Raw genomic sequence first — 20,565 nt, 5'->3', positions numbered from 1 at the left:
AAGCCCTCTTTGGAATAAAACTGTTATACTATTGAGAACTATATTTCTTTAACACCACTACATTTCAGGTCAGTGCTTTAAGATAGTAAATAATTGAGGGGATGGAGCTATTCTACATTCCCTAAAATCTAAACTTCTCCAGCTAGAAAAATTTTTATGTAAAGAGAGCAATCGTACTGAATATATTAAGATAACACCATTCATGTGCAACACACTTCTGGCAGTTTCAAATCTTGGCACCAATCTCTCCAAGTTGAAAGTAAGTGAAAGAGGCAGTAATGAGCTCACACACCCGGTCTTAAATGCCAGGAACAGAGCCCTACAGAGCACTGAACTGTCCCAGGCCCACTTTTCAATGCAGTTTACTCTCCTGATGAACCTCTGCTGACTCTTCCTTCCCTAGAAGGCGACTGTACGAGGCCTTTTCAATATAATAATTAATAAGTTTAAAAGAAATTCTTGTTTCTGGGTTCACAAGATACTACAAAGAATAAAAGTAAAAAAATAAATTAAAAAACATGTCTGAGAAGAACAGCACAACCATTGAAATAAATGAAATGATCCTAATTCAAAAATGAATGTCCGTAAAGACAAGTCAAGTTTAACTATCTTCAGTGTCTCTGTTCACCAAGCCAGAAAAAGGTCTATCAAAAATAACTTAATATTTTAATTTTGAGTTTTGGCACATGATTATCAGTTATTTACAAACTCCACTTACTGCAAAGTCACTTGATTATGTTAAATATATGAGGTGTTGCTTTACATGTATTTTAATGACTTCATCTTATTTCATCATTGTTTTAGTAATAAACTATTTACTGTCTTCACCTTCAAAGATTAAATGTTGGCAGACAATTTGGAACCAGGACTTCCCTCTTTTAATATGAATACAATCTAGAATACTTTTCACTCATCAGGTAACTGCATTTTTTAATATGCAATAGTCAACACAAACTTATCAAATATAGAATAATGATTATTAAAAATGATTACTTTTTTAAATCCTCAAAACAGCTCATTAAGAAATTTATTGTCAAAGATTCTTAGATCTTTCTTCTAGTACACCTGAGTCTTTCAAACATTAAATATGAAAAGTTAAGATTTTAGTTCCATCTGGCTTATGTATGTACTATAATAAAAATAAAAAAAAAATTGAATCAGGAAATTTATTCTAGTTAAATAAAAAAGCACTACCTATTTCTTTTCCATATCTCAAATCTGTAACTAAAATTTCAGGCAGTAGGATTCAGTTACTTTAGAAACATAACTATCTAAACAAAGAGAAATAATTATACTTGCTTTACAATTGGGTCATTTTCAGCTATTTCATTTTTTATGTCTCAATTTTTCATCAGCAAAACTAGCATAAAAATACAATTCTCCATGGGACTTTAAATAACTTACTGTTAAGTTTATAATGTAGTGCTTTACAGAAAAAAAATAAACATATAAAATGAATAAATAGCTTCAAATTCAACTCAACAGATGTTTGATAAAGGTCCACAAAGATGAAGAAATTGTTCAGATACTGCCACAAAAATAAAGGTGAATTAAAACATTCATTGTTTTCAAGGAGCTGTCAACCAAATATGAAATGTGAAAAAAGATATCCCATGATAATATTACAAAACAGAGAAAGACAAATTTTACAACAGAAAAAAAAAATAACAAACATTAATATGGGAATTCAGAGGAAAAAAAGATGAAGACTCCTCATCTTTACAGATTATCTTTCTTGTATCAGTTGTTTTCACATGGCAATTATGTGCTTATGTTTATATGTATATCTCCTCAATAAACACCTATGATGGCAATAATTATTAAAAATATTATATATTATATAATAATATCATCATCATTGTTATTTTAATTTGTCCATGGGTCTGAATGAAACATGGAAAGTGGGCAAATGTGCTAAGTGACTAAAAATATAATGAACACAACACTATTTGGTGGAAATCAAATAGTTATTTTTGCATGGTGATTAAGACTATTCTTTTACTTATACATTTTGAAAATTTTAGTAATAAACATCCTTCAAATGTTTCTAATGGAAATGGACTCACATTATAGATTGAGGGAAAGTAGGAGATCTCTCTATTTGACATAGTTATTGTCATTTTTTTTTAATGCATTTCAGTCTATGGCATTTTGAAACCTTAATGGAACGAGAAATAAGTTTAGAACCCGGAGACAAGGGTTTGAGTAACTAAAGACAGTTACCAGCTGATTGACCTTGGGAAAGTCACTGATTTCTCTCTGAGCTTGAATTCCTCAAAAGGAAAGTAGGGATAATATTTTGTTGTTTGATATTACTGAGAGGATTAATTAGAATAACTTCTAGCAGTGTGCTCAATTAAGCTTCTTTCATTTTATTGTAAATAAAGAAATAATGATAACCATAATGCAGTTTTGAAATAAATTTACATCAGTAACATCTTAGTGTGCACAAAGCATAATTACATGGGTATAAATATCTACATAAATACATGTAATATAAATTACTTATATATACTATGGCTTTGGCTGATTTTCAATATTTTCAGTATAAATGAGCACACTCTTACCTGTTGGTGGGATTATCCCAGGAGACATGAGGCCAGGGACAGAATGTGGCATGATATGAGAGTTCTCTGGGGAGGTGACACTTTGAGTCCTCTTAGGAGGCCTTCCAGGTCTAGAACTGAAACAAACAAACAAAAAATTTTTACAATTAAGCTGTTGTCTTACACATCATTTCAAAGTTGTTTCAAGTGGTAACATGGACTGTAAATAAATTTGTTTCAAGGACGGTTGCTTTTGCAGTTAGATGTAATAGACTTCCATCACTAATTAGATTACATGCTGAATTCATTTTCCTCATTGAAGATCAGCCACTCTTGATGCATAATTCATAGCCTGCACCTCGTTACCTGCTTCTTCATATTAATATCTATACACAGTTTGAATTGCCTCGTTTGCATATGCTAAAGTTCTGCATGCAGCCTTCAGCACGAAAATTATGCACTAACTTGTAATAATTATTACAGTCAGCCTGCTATTGATTTATGAGACTTTTAAAAACCAAATATGTGTAGTACTTGTAATGAATGATATTTTAAGGTTCTTCAGGAAATTAAAAGGCAATGGCTGCCTAAGGAAATGTTCTGCTTGTTTGATTTAATACTACAGTTAGCTGGGAGGTGGAATGAAAGAGTGATTCAGACCTATAGCACATTTTTCGATGATATGTTTTATTACTTCGCACTGCTAGCCTGATATCTAGATGATAAATGACAATACATATCTAATGTGTGAAAAGGTCTTGCAATTTCTTTATTTTTTGTCATTTAAAAGATAAGTCAAGTTATCATTTAACCCTTATTCTATTTAAATGAACAGCCCCACTAGGTTGCCTTATTTTTAATATACTAAAATACATTGGAAAGGCTTTGGATTATTTGTCCGACCTCATTGAGAAACCGCCAGTATAGAATCTTTAAAATGCTTTTAGGATAAATAAAAATACCTTGTGTTTGTGGTTTAGGAGTGTTTGTCTTTACATGCCTCTTATACAAGATTAATTTTTAAAATTATAAAAGCAGACAGTGAAGAGGAGATAAGTATTCACTATCCTTGTATGAGAATAACATGAATGTAATGTTAACAATTTTTGAAACAAACATACTTAGGATTATGTTTCCACTTTCTGTCACTGTATTATGAATGGGCTTTTATGAAATGCTTCCCATTATTTATCTGGTCAATAATCCTAGATATATCATAACTTCCAGATAAAAACTTCATAAATAAGCATTTCCATGTTAGCTTCAGGTTAGGCCCTTTGCCTCATCAGAAGACTCTACTATCCTACCTCTATTGTTTAATGTAAATAATATATGTGCTCATTTAACAAATAATTAGTAAGCACTTGTTGTTTTCAAAGTAGTGCACTGTGGAAGCTAATTTAGGAGAATGGGTTCTTAATCTTTAGGGGTTTATACCTTGCAGGAGTGGGGAAGGGGAGTGGGGATAATCTGGTGCATAATAACTATGGTGCAAGCTGGGATGAGCTAAGTGTCATAAAAAAGTTGCCATCTGATGACTAATTGGAAATTAACCTGAATGATAACACTTCCTTGTTGAGGGAAGACAGATAAGATTTCATGACAGTGGAAACTTTAGAAGAGAATTATGATGGATAAGTTAGACCTGGAGAGAAAGAATGAAAGAAAAGCACACTCCAGTGAGAAGGTGAGAAAGAAATGGTACATGAAAATATGTAGATATACAGAACTGTTTCCAAATGGGCTGAAACAGGTCAAATAAGGTGGGGAGCAGAGATTGATACTGCTGGAATTACTGCCTGGGACCAGACCCTGGAGGTATTTGAACCAAGAACAAGGAGATGATGTTTGTTTTGCTAATCATCTATAAAGATGTTCTTGGGATTACTGTTCTGAAGTATTTCTCTGGCTACTTATTCTTATTCTTGAATATTACTCTATATCCTCACCTGGTTCTTTAACTCCTGTCATTTGCCTAGGGCCCACTGACAGCCTTCTAATAGTCTCCATTCTCCCTGACAGTAGTGAGATACTAAGGAATTATGGCTAAATATATATCTGCAGCTTAACTCTTGCTCCTGGGATTCAGGCAGGCTTAATGCCTTTCTACTGGAAATCTCTGCTTCTATGCTCTATAATAATCTAAGATTCAGTTTGTCCAAATCTGAACTCAGCATCTTCCTCATGAAAACCTAATCCTCCTTCCCTGGTTCAGGGAAATGGCACCTAGTCACCTAATTGTCAAGTAAAAAACCCAAGACTCAGCTGTGTCTCTTCCTTCCTTTGTACACTCAGACAATATCCCCATGAAGATATCTCTCTAATCCATTCTAGCCTCTCAATTCCCACTCTTATCTTCCGGGTCAATTTTTCATTTCTTATTTGACCTATGATTACAGCCTTCTGAACTTTTCTAAGATCTACATCCAACTCTGAAGGCCTACAGTGAAGCATAGAGTCTAGAGTCAAGTCAACTCTCCATACTAATCTCAGAAGCATGTCTCTAAAATGCAAATTCCATCCTATTTTCCATCTGCTTACAGACATCAATAGTTTCCTACAGGATTCACTTTCCTTATCATGACACCAAGATCTTCCAGACCTTGGCCCCTGCCTACTTTTCTAGTCTCTCCCTTCTATTCATACATTTATGGCTTATATTTGGCCATACTGAATTTCTAGATGTGCTGTAAATTGCTTTGGTCTCTTACTGCATTCCTTTTATAGACGCTGCTTCCTTTTTCATGAAAGCTCTTTCTACACCAACCCCACTCTCATGTCCATTTTACCTGACTAAACTTGGCTAAACCTTAATCATTCTTTCTAACCACATATGGTTAATATAATAGTCCATGATGAATCAATTATAGTTATTTCTTCACTGATTGTAATAATCTGTTTATTTGTTTCACTCTCAAGACTGTATGACAGAAAGTATATTAAATATATCTTTGGATCCTCAAAACTTAGCTCAGGCCCTGGCTCACCACATGCATTTATTTTCTTTTATTTTCTATTTCTTTTTTTTTAGTTCACTATATGTATTTAAATAAACTTTAACACAATTTATGCAGCCTTCAGCCCAATTCCTCCAGTATCCTACCTCACCCATTCTAGTCATCTAGAAGTTTCCAGTAAATGAAAAGTAAGGCACAAAAATAAATTTTGGAATTCTGAGATTAAGGATAATATACAGTAGAGGACAAGAAAAAGAGAATAGAGGTATTAGGAGATCTCAAGCAAAATGCCAGGGAAAAAGTGAGAAAGGAAAGAGAAGTTAAAATTTAAACATGTTAGCTTTTTAATAATTTGTTTTGCTCTTCAAGAAAATGAAACTATTTAGATGCTTCTGTTTTATTATTCAGGTCACAGGAGCCATCCTCAGAGCCCTTACTTTGGAAGTAGAAGTCGGGCTACTAAGTCCGAACACTTTATTTCATGCTGTGGTTAGAACAGACCCAGTGGTCTTTTTTCATTTAGAAATCTCCTGCCTAAACTATGACATTGCCTCCAATTCACCAATAGAGATTTACTGCTTCTAGTTTTAAAGCTTTAAGATCTTTCAAAGCCCTCCTTTAAAATGCAAATACCCTTGATGGTGGTAACACCCCTAAAGCCATCAGCTGACACCCTACTGAGGATTACTTAACAATTAGGAGAGAACTCTGTCTTGAGATATACATGCAAACAGTGGAGGAGAACCTAAGAAAGATTCAAAGTCAAGTCATCTACCCTTTTGCCTAAGAGTAAGACTACTGGGAACATTTCCTGGAGATATGCCCAACTTCTCAAATGAGGGGAAGTTAGATTGTTTTATTAATAAGACTTTTCTTTATCCCTTCTTGACCTACAGTTAGGTTAGGCCTCCTTGGTATTTTACCCTTGCTGCAGTCTTGGTCACTGCTAGAGGGTTTGACTTTAAGGATGATACTTTAATTGTTAAATATTTACAAAATATTTAAATTATTTTCAACAGAGCTTTAGAGGACTTCCAAAAGAATATGTGTAGTGTTGGCCAAAAGCACAGGTTGCATTGTCTTGGCACATCTGGCTTTATATACTGACTCTACCAATTTACCAGAATGTGTGGCCTTAAACAGACTACCTAACTTCTCTAAACATTTGATTAAATCAAGATTTTTTTATAAGAAGTGGGTCTGTTTGCTTTGTTATAAATAAGTTATTCTTGGAAAGAAACATGAAAACTTAACTGAAAAGTGGAAGTGAAACAATTAGCAAAAACATTTCCTTGTGAAATCATCAATTGTCCCAATAGTAGCCACCTGCAAGCCTCCTTTATCTACAATAGCAACAGGGCTCTACCCAAGTAGATCAAAACAGATGAACTCTCCAAGTTCTAATCAAAACAGAAGACCTCACTTAAATAAATTATTACCCTTAACAGCTTGAATGAAGTCAAATTTATGACTTTGGTAATTGTTTTTGCCAGCCATAACGCAGCCCTAAGTATTTTCAACCATCTGCATTAAAAGGGGAGAACAATGACTTAGAGATGTCGAAATCCACACTTAGTATCTCACTTATTTAGGAATCCACTTAGGCACATCCTTTCCTGCACTTTTGAATATAAAAACTTTCTTCTCAAGACAGATCACTGGATAGACTTCGCTCCTTAGTTTACATCATTAAATGTTCCTGGTGCTAATTTCTGACTCTCTCCCATAGCTATATAATGTTTACCAACTCTTCCTAATCCACTTGTTGTGCTTATTGAGGGTGAAGTCAAAACAAATTTAACAAAAGGAAACAAAAGTGAGGTAAATTAATAAGAAGTTCAATGCATTAAGATAGTTAGAGGCATTTGAAATTTTACAGGGAGGGTACATTACAGATTTTTCAACCTCCCTAGACATGATCTTGTAATTTCTTCAGTATTTTTTGAGAAATCAGGTTCAATTCTATTCTTAAGAGCTAGAGCAGAAAAACATGTAAAATCCAAAAAGAGATTGTGATGGTTATAAATTGGGAAATGCCAAAGTAGCTAGCTACCTACCAGAAAATTTGGTTCCAAATCCTACCTGCTTAAAGAAGGGCTCCATTCAATCATTCAGTTCATTCACCCATTTATCTAAGAAAAGAAGCTACCATTGTAAAACAAGCAATAGGCTAGGTATCAGGGCTGCAAGAATAAAAACACACTCCCTTCTTAGAGAAGGAAAATAAAATTAAATAGCCTGTGGGATAATAGTGCAGAAGAAAAATACATGGTGGCGAGCGAGCATTGATTTTCGTCTTGGGACACAAACAAGCATTCAGGGGTGAAAGCAGCTTGCTCCATTAATCTGCAAGAGTTCATTTGCCTTCTCTAATCTATTCACCCCAGGAAAACTCCAATTGTGTGTTTATATTCTGCAAAATTTTTCTACTAAACTGCTTCTACAAAGCCAAGTAAAGATATATGAAAACTTTGACTCTGTATATAGTCAAATATATATGCCACACATATATTCTAATTTCTAATTAGAAAGGTAAAATTTGCTTAATGATTTACATACCCACTTGAACATTATGAGGTTATGAAGAGTGATGTTTATGAGAAAATGCTTATGGTTCTAAGTAAAGTAGAAAAGCAAAATAAAAACCAGCCGATATGGACATGAAAGAGCACAAGAAAGATGAATTAAATAAAGCAAGCCATAAATACACATAGAAAAAGGTAAAAGGAAAGACTAAAATATTAGGAGGTATTATCAATGGATGGAGAATCACATATTTCTCTATCTGAAGATTTTAGTTTATCTGACATAAGCATGTATTATATATAAAATATAAAAACAAATCTTTAAAATTAATTTGTTTAACATTATTGTGACTCTGGCCATGTTTTTCAGATAATTCATTGTAGACGAACCATAATTCTGGCTAAAGTTAATCAAAAACCAGATATAATTTATCCTCTTATTCTTTCTTTTTTTCCATTTCAGCTCTAAAATATCTAATAAAAAACAGATATTATAATTCCATCTAATGTAATTATATGTAAAAATATTACCCTTGTGACAACAGTAAAATTAATCTAAAATATGAAAAGCACAAATAATCATTGATATCTTCCAAATTAAATTAACCTCATGAAATTGATCCATCAACATAAAAGAATGCAGATGACCTTTTAAGATTAACCTATGTATATATTTCACCAAAAGAAACAGCTGATTTATAATCCTCGGTTTATAAATGGGCAGTTTCCCCTTAGAAAGATCTTGTTAATTTGTTAGTGGAAATTTTTTTAGTTTTTTGAAAGGCAGCAATATAAATAATCCAGGAAGTTTATGATTAGCATGATTTTCCTTTCACATAGAGTTTTTTTCTATAGCTGGTAAAACTTTGAAGGATAAATTGCTATTTTGCAATGATGACAAATGTGACCACTTTCTCAATCTCATATCCCATGTTTAATTAGACTTTTTGTGCTCGCTGTGTAAGTATGTGTCCCAGCCGTGTTTACTTCTCGCTATGAATAGATTATGAACTAACTCATCAAAGAGATGATTTGCCACAGTCCCCGAAATACTGAGTTCCATGGGGAGGGCATTAAGAAAATCACCCTTTGACACTTGAGGCTCCTCAAGATTACTGGCTGAAGAACACAAAATACACAACACTCCCTCAACTGTTAGCATGGCAGTTGTTATAAACTGAATTGCCCACCCTCCCCCTGCAAATGTACATGTTGAAACCCTAACTCCGATGTGATGGCATTTGAAGATGGAGCCTTTGGGAGGTAATTATGTTTAGATAAAGACCTATCATTGAAGTCCTCCTGTGGGATTAGTCCCTTCGTAATTAGAGACACCAGAGAGCTCGCTTGCTCTGTCTCTCAGCCAAGGGAGGGCACAGAAAGGAGGCAGCTGTCTACAACCCACGAAAAGAGCCATCACCAGAAACTGACCATGCTCGCACTCAGAATTCCACTCTTCTAAACCAAGAGAAACTAAATTTCTGTTGTTTAAGCCACCCTACCTATGGTATTTTGTTATGGAAGCCTGAGCAAGACTAAGACAGCAGGGAACATTAATTAAACAGATACATATACAAATACACAAAATAAAATTTCCTGTTAAAAAAGAATCAAAAATAAAGTTTTAGAAAAGGTTCTGTGCTCACATTAATTTGGGAAATGTCCAGTTAAACCTATTAAACCAACGTATGTTTTGTGAAAAAACTTTACAAATTCCCAAAGCTTTTACTGTTTTTATTTTTTGGAACAATTTCTCAGAGCTTTCACTATGTTTGTAGTATTATAAATCTCTAAGAATGTGGTAAAATAGGCATGTACTATTTTATTCTATATTTATTTTACTGTTATTTCCAAGAAGCTTGTTTAGAGACTTGTCCTCTTAAGGAATATGTTCTTCCTAACAGTATAATTATATTCAAATTATAGAAATTCCTTATTCCTCAACATTATCAAACCATGTTTTGTGTCATACATTGGTGACATGACAACTGTCATGTGTGAATCAATCTCCAGGGACCAGGAAAGCAGTTCACATATTCTACAGTGTTGATATGAGTTGATAATTACTCAAACACAGGGTTAAAATTAGATTGAAATCATCACTAACAAAAAAACAGGAGTTGAAAGTAGCTGCTCTGGTGAGAAAAAATGATTGCCTCTGATGCAAAATACACTATCTAGACCTGATATTGTACAGGAAACTTATTTGATACAAAACCTGTTTCAAAGGTCCTTGACAAAATATCTGAAATCTCCAGGACAATTAGAGTTATTAAATATTGAATAAGAAAATATCTCAAAATTAGAGTTAAAACATATTGGAATATGACTAAGCTGTTCTTAAGTATTTGTAGATAAGTGTTAACCATTAATGACAGTCAAAACCACTAAAGAGAGTTCCTGTTTGACAGGTTACATACTTGAGATAATGTAACCCTTAAAGTTTGTAAGTCCCTTTCTCCATTGTTAGCATCTCCACATTAAGAAGATTAAGTTCATGAAGTATATTAGTTATATTAATCTTAGAATTAATTTATTAATCTTAGTTCAGATTTAGTGAATGTATTTTTTTGAGATTAATTTTTATCAGATCATCAGTCCATATATTCTTGCTTCTACTTCAGTTATTTACTTACATTGATGGTAAATTACACCTTATAAAGTATATCTAGTGATTTGCCATAAAAATGTATTCACATTTTATAAATATTTTGTGGATTAAAAAGCAGTTTAATGTAATTGAAAATTTTAATTAAAGAAATATACATTTTAATACTATTTATTTTTACATTTCTATAGCATGCATTACATATCCACATTCACATCCACATGTGTATTTTTCACAAAGAGAATACTGTTTGCAAATTGCATTTAGTGACATGATTATCTAGAAGCTAAATATTTTTAACCATTCAATCAACTTACAATTTTCTCTTCTTCCCATAAACATTCCAAGCCATAGATGAGTCTACCCATACCACATTTTTTTTATAATTATCTGCAAAGACTGACTAAAATCCCCAAGGGACAGATCCTAAAATAATTAAAAACAACTTTAAATGGCTGTCTTAACATTTGGGCAAGAGCTAATATTTACTTGGCTCTTTCCTCACAGTTTCTCTCATACCTTGAAACAATATTCTACAAAATTTAAGTTTAATATTAAAATTATTCCAACTAAAACCTGGGAATCTCTAAATCAATCTTTTATACAAACTATGGACCCCACAGTCACAAAGAAAATGTTTTATTCTTGTAATTTTATAATTTGAATTTCAAATGACTAGACTTCTCTGTAATTACCATTGGCTACATTTTGTTTAAAGAAATGCAATGTATTCAGTCTTTTAATTCACTGGCACATGCCATGACACTGTTCATAGTGGCTCTGGTTAACTATCAACCTGTTTTTGCATATCATCTTGAATTTGGCCCCGATACACACCCATTGCTTCAATCTCAAAATAATATCAAATTGTCCTCTGTAGGAGATGCCATTTCCAACACTTTGAATGCCTTCTTTCCAAACTTTTCATTTTATTTTAGAATAACACATAAAATAAAACAAAAATTACAGTTGTACATTTTGACTAACTGCTAGGCACTATGTGATCTAACTATTTTAATATTCCTAACAAACCTTTTAAGATAAGTATTATTATTATCCTTATTTTACTGATAAGGAAATTGAGACTCAAGAAAGTAAAATACCTTACTCAATATGCCACACCAAAAAGTAATAGATTGGGCTTATGTGGGGGAAGGATGAATAGGCAAAGCACAAAGGATTTTTAGGGCAGAAAAAATACTCCATGTGATACAATATGGTGGATACATGTTATTATATACATTTGCCCAAACCCATAACATAAGATGTAAAACGCCAAGTGGAAACCCTAGTGTAAACTATGGACTTTAAATGATTATGACGTGTCAATGTAGTTTCATCAGTTATAACAAATGAACTACTCTGGTGGGGGATGTTGATAATGGGAGAAGCTATGCATGTGTAGGGGCAGACGGTGTTTGGCAAATAACTGTGCCTTCTGATCAATTTTGCTGTGAAGCTAATACTGCTCTGAAAGAATTGTCTTTTTTAAAAAAGTAATAGAGCCAGGTTGTGAACCAAGGCAATCTGGTCTAGAGGTAAAGCCCTGGGCATCATGCAATCTGCTGCTGAGCATATTTGTTTGCTAATTTAGTCAACAAACATTAAATGTTAATGTGCCTGACCTTACAATGGTGTTGAACATACCACTAAGATTTGTCACTGACTTCAAGTAGCCCACAGTCTATTTTGGGAAATATATAGATATATAAAGAATTACCAAAAAGTCCTGTTGAATACATGTTCCAAAGGAGTATTAGGGAAACACAGTAGTGAGGGTGCCTCAGGGAAGATGAACTGTGAGCAAACAGGAGTTAGTCAACTGAAGAGGGAGAGGTGCTAAGTAAGGACACAGCCACAGAGGCACCTCCCCATTACACACACAAGAGCACACACACACACACACACACACACACACACACACATATCTCTGTAATGAAATCTTGAATTACTCAAACCCATTTTAAGGAAAGAAATTCCTTAAAATGGTCAGTATCACAGTCTAACACACAATCATTTGCGCTTGGTTTCTTTGGTCATATCTCATTTCTTCATATTATCTCCATACATCTGACCTTAAAAAATGTTGGACATGTCATGAGCACAGTTTTTGGTCAAATGTCTTTAGGATATTATAGTTAACTTACTTTAAATGTGTCTTTGTTCTGATGTGTTTTTTTAGGGAAACCAAGAAAGAGTGCAAGTTGGTGTTATATAACCAACTGTGTAGATATACAAAAGCTGACTCTAACCAGTGACTAATCCATCTCCCTTTCAACATTTTACTTTAACAGGGGTCTGTATCCATAACAAGGAAATTTATTAATGACTCAACAGTTTTATTTTACTTTTCTATAATTATTATCTCAATATTAATCAGAGTTGCTAATATATATTTTTAATATACAAGGTGAAAATGTTTTGTAAAGAAATGATCACTAACCAACAATTTGGAAGGAAAAAAACTATAGTAAATGTGCATTAATCTTTATGTTCTACAGCTATGGTAATCATAAATTTCCAGTAAAGTAACTAAATCTATACACGTACACAGAAACAATCTGTTATAAGCATTTTCACACATAAATTATGAAAGTAGAAACAATTGTTATATTTATATTAAACTATTTATCCTAAGAGATGTAGTTTCAAAGGAGGATTTAAAAAAAAACTATTAAATCAGAACTCAGAAAATCTTGTCTTCCTGCCTGTGAATGCAGAGATAAGATGGCTGACTCAACCTAAAAGGCCTGTTTTCACTTTCCACTGACAAGTTATTTGTTTGCTACCTCTGGAGAAAATGTACATAACTAATTTATTTGAGAAACATGTTAGAAAAAAATACATTCACCATCTCCCTACACTGTGTAATGCATGGGGAGCTGTCAAGAAACACAGTCTGAAGCACAGAGATTCTGATACCAACGCCACAATTTAGAGACCTCCTGACAACTTTTTGATACTCCCGGGAGGACTCTAGACCATGAACTAATGAAGGGATTATATGAAGACAGACAAAGGTATGCTGTCTCCAACCTGCAGCGATTTAATAACATGCTTAATTCGTTACCTGACATAGATGTTACATAAGCACCAAACATTGCTATTAATATGATTTACATTAATTGAATTCTATTTAATGCATTATGAAAGTGTTTTCTTTAATGAATAGCCTTTTAATACTAATGTTCAATATTATAAGAAATTATGATATAAACTCCCTGAACCACAGTCAGAGAAGACATGACAATCGTCCTTTCAAGCTTGAGTAGACATTGTTTTATCATGGGATTCTTTTTCCCTAAAATACTGTGGAGATGCTGCTTTTAAAATCCAAATCATTAATTTTTATATTCCCTTATTTATTAATTTATACCCAAATCATAATCTAAAATACTAAACAGTATTGTCTAAATAATGTTATTTAAGTTGACTAAATAATAATAGCTTACATTTAGATCTGACATATTTATATGCACCAGGAATTCTTTTAAGAACTTCACGTATATTATTTCATTTAATTCAATAACTTTGTGAGATGAAAATATTATTTCTACTTTATAAATATAGAGACTGAGTCAGGTATATTGAAATATAGTGTTACTACAAATAAAATACAGACTTTTTTATTCATTAGTTCAAATGGAAAAAATTGTTTTTTGGTTAAGTCATGTGCCTGATGTTGCATTATATAGAAATCTGGAGGAGATAACAGCAATTACTTTTAAAACAGATTATAGAATTCCTTATTTCAGTCAATTTATGTCTGCTTGTTGGAGAATTTTCTGATATTTAAAATTCTGCCTCAGTCTCATGATCAAAAAACAACTTTCAACATCCACGACTATAGATTTGGAGACTCACTCCAATGAGTTCTTTCCTTCCAACATAATTAGAGCCCACAGATATGTGTTGGGTAGACACTGGGTGCAAAGACCAAGTCCTAGAAACTTGGACAACAACAGGAACAAGGACAACAAAATACAACCTTTTCTTCAAAGGAAGCTTCTTACTGGTAGCATATATAGCTATTTATGACACCAAGCCTCAAGTAATTTTTAATTAAAAAGAGAATAAATTTTTAGATAATGTAAAGTGGGAAGCAGCATTTACAATGGGTCTTGAAAGGTGAGTGTGATTTTGACCGATGGAGATAAGGTGAAGAAAGCATTGAAGGTTTCCAAATGGCATGAGCAAGGGCTCCAAGACAGAAAAGTACGTGGGACATGGAAAATGACGCATGAGTTAAGTCCTCAGTGGGTACTCCATCTGCACAGGCTCTAGGCCATAGTTGTAGATTTAATTTCTTATGTATTTTACAGTTTCAGATACATTGTAAGGCCTTTGAAATAACCAAGGCTTGTTTCCTTGGAAGCCCTCCCTGACCTTCCAGTACAGAGGGCCCTTAATTGTGTGAGTACAGTAGTGATGACTAGCTCAACCAAAAAGGGTAGGTGAACTTGCTAACTGAAGGTAATATTGTAAAGTGCAAGGCCAAATATTGAGTGTCTAGAATAGGGTACTCAAGAAGGGCAAGGTATTACCTAATTATAACATTCCATACTTAGGCACCTATAGTATGTGAAGTATCACAATTTTGTAGATTTTCATGAGATTAGAAAAAAATTAAGCTACTTGCTATTGTCAAAATAGGATAAAAATCATCAGGTCTGATAAAAACTGAATTTATTGATTGTGATTGTGCTAAAAACTCTGACATACCTTATATGATTGACTCTTCACAATAACTATCAGGTAAATATTACCATTGTGCCTATTATACAGACAAATGGAGTGATTCTTGGAGAGAGCATAAGGAACTTCAGCAGGCCACAGGCTGCTAAAGTAGCAGAGCTGAATGGAAGGAACCAGGTGTGAGTCAATGTCCATTGTTAATCGCCATGCTCATCAGAAAAATGTTTGAGCCCTGAAGAAATTTACATCAGAAGTAAACAGCTATAGGTAGATGTTTTTTTAAAATTCCATTTCAAGGCTGCATTTCTATTCTACAACTCTGAAGATATTTATTATTTTTAAATATAGTCACTATTTTGACTGCCTCCACACTTTGCACTTACTCTCGCTACTTCCTAGAACGCTCTTCAGTAAGCTGTCTCCGGGCTTCCCCTTCTTGCTCCTCATACAGCATGACTCTGGGTCTGGTTCATAGCTCCCTTCCTTCACCCAATGAGTTCTTAGCCTGTCCATGGTTTCAAAATACTCTATCTTCATTTGTTAATTAGTAATTATCTATCCCAGGTAGGCCTCATGGGGTCAAGGATTTTTAAATGTGTTTAGTTCTCTGCTGTATCCCCAGAATACAGGAACAGTACCTGGCGCAAAGTGAGTACTCAATAAATATCTATTGAGTGGGGGGGGGGGGGGGAGAGAATGAGTATGTGAAAGAGGAATGGATGCTCCCTGCTGACTGATGGCCATTTGAGCCTACACTGTCTTAGTAGCTATTTAAGTACCTGAGAGGCTGGGGCTATGACAGGTCAGAACGTTTGGTACAGTGTCGCTTTGATAATGATGAGACGGTGGAAGGCTGCTGAGTGATAGCCCGAGGCATTATCCTACCTCTAACTGGATACTGTGGATCTCTCTTAGCTCTTCCAAATGATGTGATTGGAAACAGAATACTCCATAAATTTTTAAACTGATGGCAATCTGTGGAGCTTGAAATCATCAACCAAGGTAGTCTATGCGTGAATATGTGCCTTTTTTAACTTAGTTTAAAAATCTAGACACATGTACCTGAAAATTTAATTCCCGCTTCCTTAATAAGGTGTGCATTTCTAATCATTTGATTTAACCTATGCTTCTAGGTCTTCAAAAAATCATCTTTGGACTAAAACTTGTTTCTCACAGATCCTTCACTACGTAGGCAGGGTTATATATTAAATCTTAAAATATTGCATTTTGTTCCATTGGAAGGCTGTATTATTCAAAAAAAATGGTGTCAGAACAATTCACTAGCTATTTGAAAAGTTGGAATAGATTCCCATTTTATGCATGTGAGAAAGGAGATTAAGTAATTACATGCTGAAAAATTGCAAAAAACTAAAAGAAAACTATCCTTGGGATAAGATAGAACTGTATAAGCATGACATTAGTGGCAGAAACTATAAAAGGAGATTGATAGAATTATCTGCATAGAAATTAAAAACACTTTTAGGAATACTAATTGTGAAACATAAGTGACAAATAGTAAACTGTGTATGTCAATAAAAAGAGGATTATTACCCCTAATTTATGAACAAAGAAGAATTCAAAATTAAATGGCAAGAAAATATGAATAGGACAAAAACACAAATATGTGTGTTTAAGAAACATTAAAATTAAGAAACATTAAAAATCTATAATCTCACTAGTAAATAAAGAATTAAAAATCAAATCAAATATTTAAAAATCACATTATGCCCATAAAAGTGGCAAAACTAAAAAATACTGACACTACCCTGTAGACATATATATAAATATTGCAAAGTATTTCTCAAGGATCATTTGCCCAATGTATTTAAATTTAAAATATGTATACTTTTAACCCAACACTTTCATATCTAAGAATTGAAATCTAAGAATTCACCATAAGGTAATAATGAGGGATAGAGAATATGTAAAAATAAAACCCTAAAGTTTTATGTAAATCTGTTAAGTGAATAAATTAGGTCATCCAAGTTTTATGTATTATAAAACTAGACAAAAAGGGTACAAAAAGGAAAACATGTTCACGGTAGATTTTTATGCTTTATAACCATAGGTATGATCATATTTTATATATACTGTCAGTGTTTTTCCTCTTGCATGTGATTATGTATCTTTCCTTTCTTATTCATTTTCTAAAATTTTTTAACTATTTGGCAATAAACAGGTGTTTTTGTTTTTGTTTTTTAATCAGGGAAACAATAAGGTTGTTAAAGCGTCCAGAGATGAATTCCGTGATATTCAAAGAAAACTCTTTTTCAAATACCAGGAAAACCTAACATTTATTGGTCTGAAAATGTTACAAGTAAACTGTGTGTGTACAGAGAGTCTTTTATTTTAGAATCATATGTATAAAGTAAAAATAAACCTTTTTAAATAGATCCTAAACTACCTGCATATTAAGAGCTATCAGCTCAACTTTATTGACTAGAATTTATAACTTGGTTATTGGCCTTCCACAAGCTGAAAAACGTAGGGCAAGTTCAACTCCCAAAAGTCCAATATACCAAGGGCAGCTACAAATTCCAAGAAACATTGTCACTAATATTATGTCAGAAACTTACAGAAAAAGAACATGATAAAAATTAGTGAAGGCATTAGGATTCCTACTACATAAAGCATTCTTACCTTTAATTATACCTTGAAGTGTTCAGACAATTTTTTAATTGCATTTCCTTTTGTTGTTGTTGTTAACATTTAGCCTAATTTGGCTGAAATCCAAACTGAATTAGTTTGAGTGAGAAAGACTAGTATATCTTCCTTCAAAATACGACCTCTTTGGGGTAGAAGTATCTTTACACTCTTGGCTGAGTTTAATAAGATTTACTGTACCTGAACGAGGGATGTGTGGTATTTTATAAGCAAAGATAACAATCTGAACTGGATAAAAAAGAGACAGTGGTAGAATTTTGTTTTGAACCAAACCAAGGAATTTCTCTTCTTTGCAATGTTCCCACAAGATTCTTCATAAAGTCTGAAGAATTATTTTAAGGAAATGCCAAAATTTCTATTAACTCTATCAGTCAAATACATGAAATTGTTCTAGTCTCACATAATGTCAAAATATTGGATTTCTTCTTTGAAAAGCAAGCAATAATCTAGATGAAAACATAGAACTAAGTATCTAGGAAATTTGGTTTTCCTTGATTGATTTTGATCAACTTCATTCTTTTCTTATTTAGGTATCATTCTTGAATGCATGCTGCTACAATCATTTGAATGCACGGTCTTAGTTTTAACTGCATCTTCTCTGTTATGTTTTCTAGTTACTGTTTGCCTGATCACCCAAACGGATGCACTCTGAGAACCCGTGAGAGAATACGACCTGAATGTGTGCATGCACACAATGACATACAAACACGCACACATGCACACACTGTCTGGACACATGCTGGCATTCTCCATACATGCTGAAGTCAATGAATTTTACAAAGGGCTGAGCAAAAAGAAAAAGGAGAAGAAAGAGGGGCAAAAATTATCTCAGCAAAAACTGGAAGACATTCCTGTTTTTAAAAGAGCAAGTTCAAGAACAGAGTGAATAGCTCTAATTTACATGGTTACATTTAAGAAAATACCATAGAGTAGGTTAGATCACTGAGACTCTCTAGACGGCCCTGTATGCAAAAATATACTAATATTCTAATATTGTGGAAAAGATGTCCCTATCTTTTCCCCCTCTGTGGAGCTAGAGGAAATAATGGGAACTTTATAGTTGAAAATAACAATTAATACAAGTTAATGTTTCCAAAGTTTTCACATCCCTCCTCCATCTTAGCTTTTAATTGGTTAAGAGAACTTTAAAGTAAATTAATTGTTAATAAGTTGAAAGCAAAATCCATTAACTTTAACTTTAAATTAACTGTGGTTAATTTAAAGCCTTCTAAATTTTAACTTTAATGAGTGAATGATTTTCTAGTAACTTTTCCTGAATTATAGTTTAAAATATATAAAACCAGCACTTGACCTAAAATCTAAACTCAGACTTGCTAATAAATGTTTACCAACTCTTCTCTATCTTAAAGCATATATAGTAGATATTCATAATTTGCAGAAGTACTGATACATATATATATCTGCAAAAATGAGGTACACACAAAAAGCTGTTAACTGACATGCGAGACATCAGTGTTACCTGACAGATTTGTTTTAAGTAGATTTTTTTCATAAATGGTTATATATATACAAGACTATGAAATCAATAAATGTGAATGCTTATTAAGTTATCGCATGATCAAGATTTTCTTAGGTAAGTGTATATTTAAATCTGAGATTTAATAATTTAGTATGATAGCTGACAATTATTACATTTATAATATATTTAATTTTAGATACAATTGGTTTCCCAAAATGATCGTACCTTGTTCACCACATAGTCTTCCCATAGCATGAGGCATAGCATATCTTTCTTATTACAAAATAATTTCTATTGGATAACTCTTTGTTTGGATATTAAGTGAAAATCATTTAAGCATCAGATCATGGATTCCAGAAAGATCTAATATAAAAAGCAATGAGAAGTAGTGATGGAACAAAAGTAAGGTTGATATAAGGTGATTAAGAGAGTAAGTAGCTTTGGAGAAAAAATTTGAGATAAGTACTGCAAAAATAAAGTAGAAGAAAATAAAAAGAGGTAAGGTTTCAGGGAAGCAGAAACTTAAAAACAAAAATCAGCCCTGGTTGTGTGACTCAGTTGGTTGGAGCATCCGTCCTCCTGAGCACAAAAGGGTGGCAGGGTCAATTCTTGTCAGTGCACATGTTCAGGCTGAGGGTCTGATGCCCATCAGGGTGCATGCAGGAGGCAGCTATCAATGTTTCTCTCTCACATCATTGTTTCTCTCTCTCTCTCTATAAAATCAATAAAAATATCTTAGGGGGAAGAATAAAAATAATAAGAAGACGACATAAAAATTAGAAGGTATCCTGTGTGAGATAGTAAAGTGTGGGTAAGGAAACGTAAAGGCATGTAAATTCAAAGAAACGAAGTATAAGAAAAAACTCAGATTTCATAATGAGGAGTGAAAATCCAATTCTGTGCCATCTTATACTGTTTGATTCTATAGTTGTTTGTAAACATGGGAGCCTAAAGCCCTGGTGCACTGCTCTCCTCCAGCATTGCAGTAATAGTTAATATGTGATGATGAAGTTCTACGATGTCATGCACAGCCTTCCAGCTTCCCACCATTAACAACATAGCCAACCCCAAGTTACATATAAACATGTGC

General features: G+C 33.3%; 1 protein-coding gene across 2 annotated transcripts in view; it reads right to left on the bottom strand.

The window, feature by feature from the left end:
* The window catches only part of DACH1 (dachshund family transcription factor 1), a gene marked incomplete at its 3' end in the record, with an annotated part of 393,322 nt that overhangs the window by 220,658 nt on the left and 152,099 nt on the right, over window positions 1–20,565 (bottom strand). For both annotated transcript variants that reach the window (XM_081129137.1, XM_081129136.1), the window contains exon 2: window positions 2,568–2,683. In XM_081129137.1, coding sequence (XP_080985263.1) covers window positions 2,568–2,683 — 116 coding nt within the window. The remainder of the gene's footprint in view (window positions 1–2,567; window positions 2,684–20,565) is intronic.

The sequence above is a fragment of the Miniopterus schreibersii genome (genome assembly GCF_964146895.1).
Source record: "Miniopterus schreibersii genome assembly, chromosome: 2".
NCBI classification, from domain to species: domain Eukaryota; kingdom Metazoa; phylum Chordata; class Mammalia; order Chiroptera; family Miniopteridae; genus Miniopterus; species Miniopterus schreibersii.
This window is presented reverse-complemented; position numbering and strand designations above follow the sequence as displayed.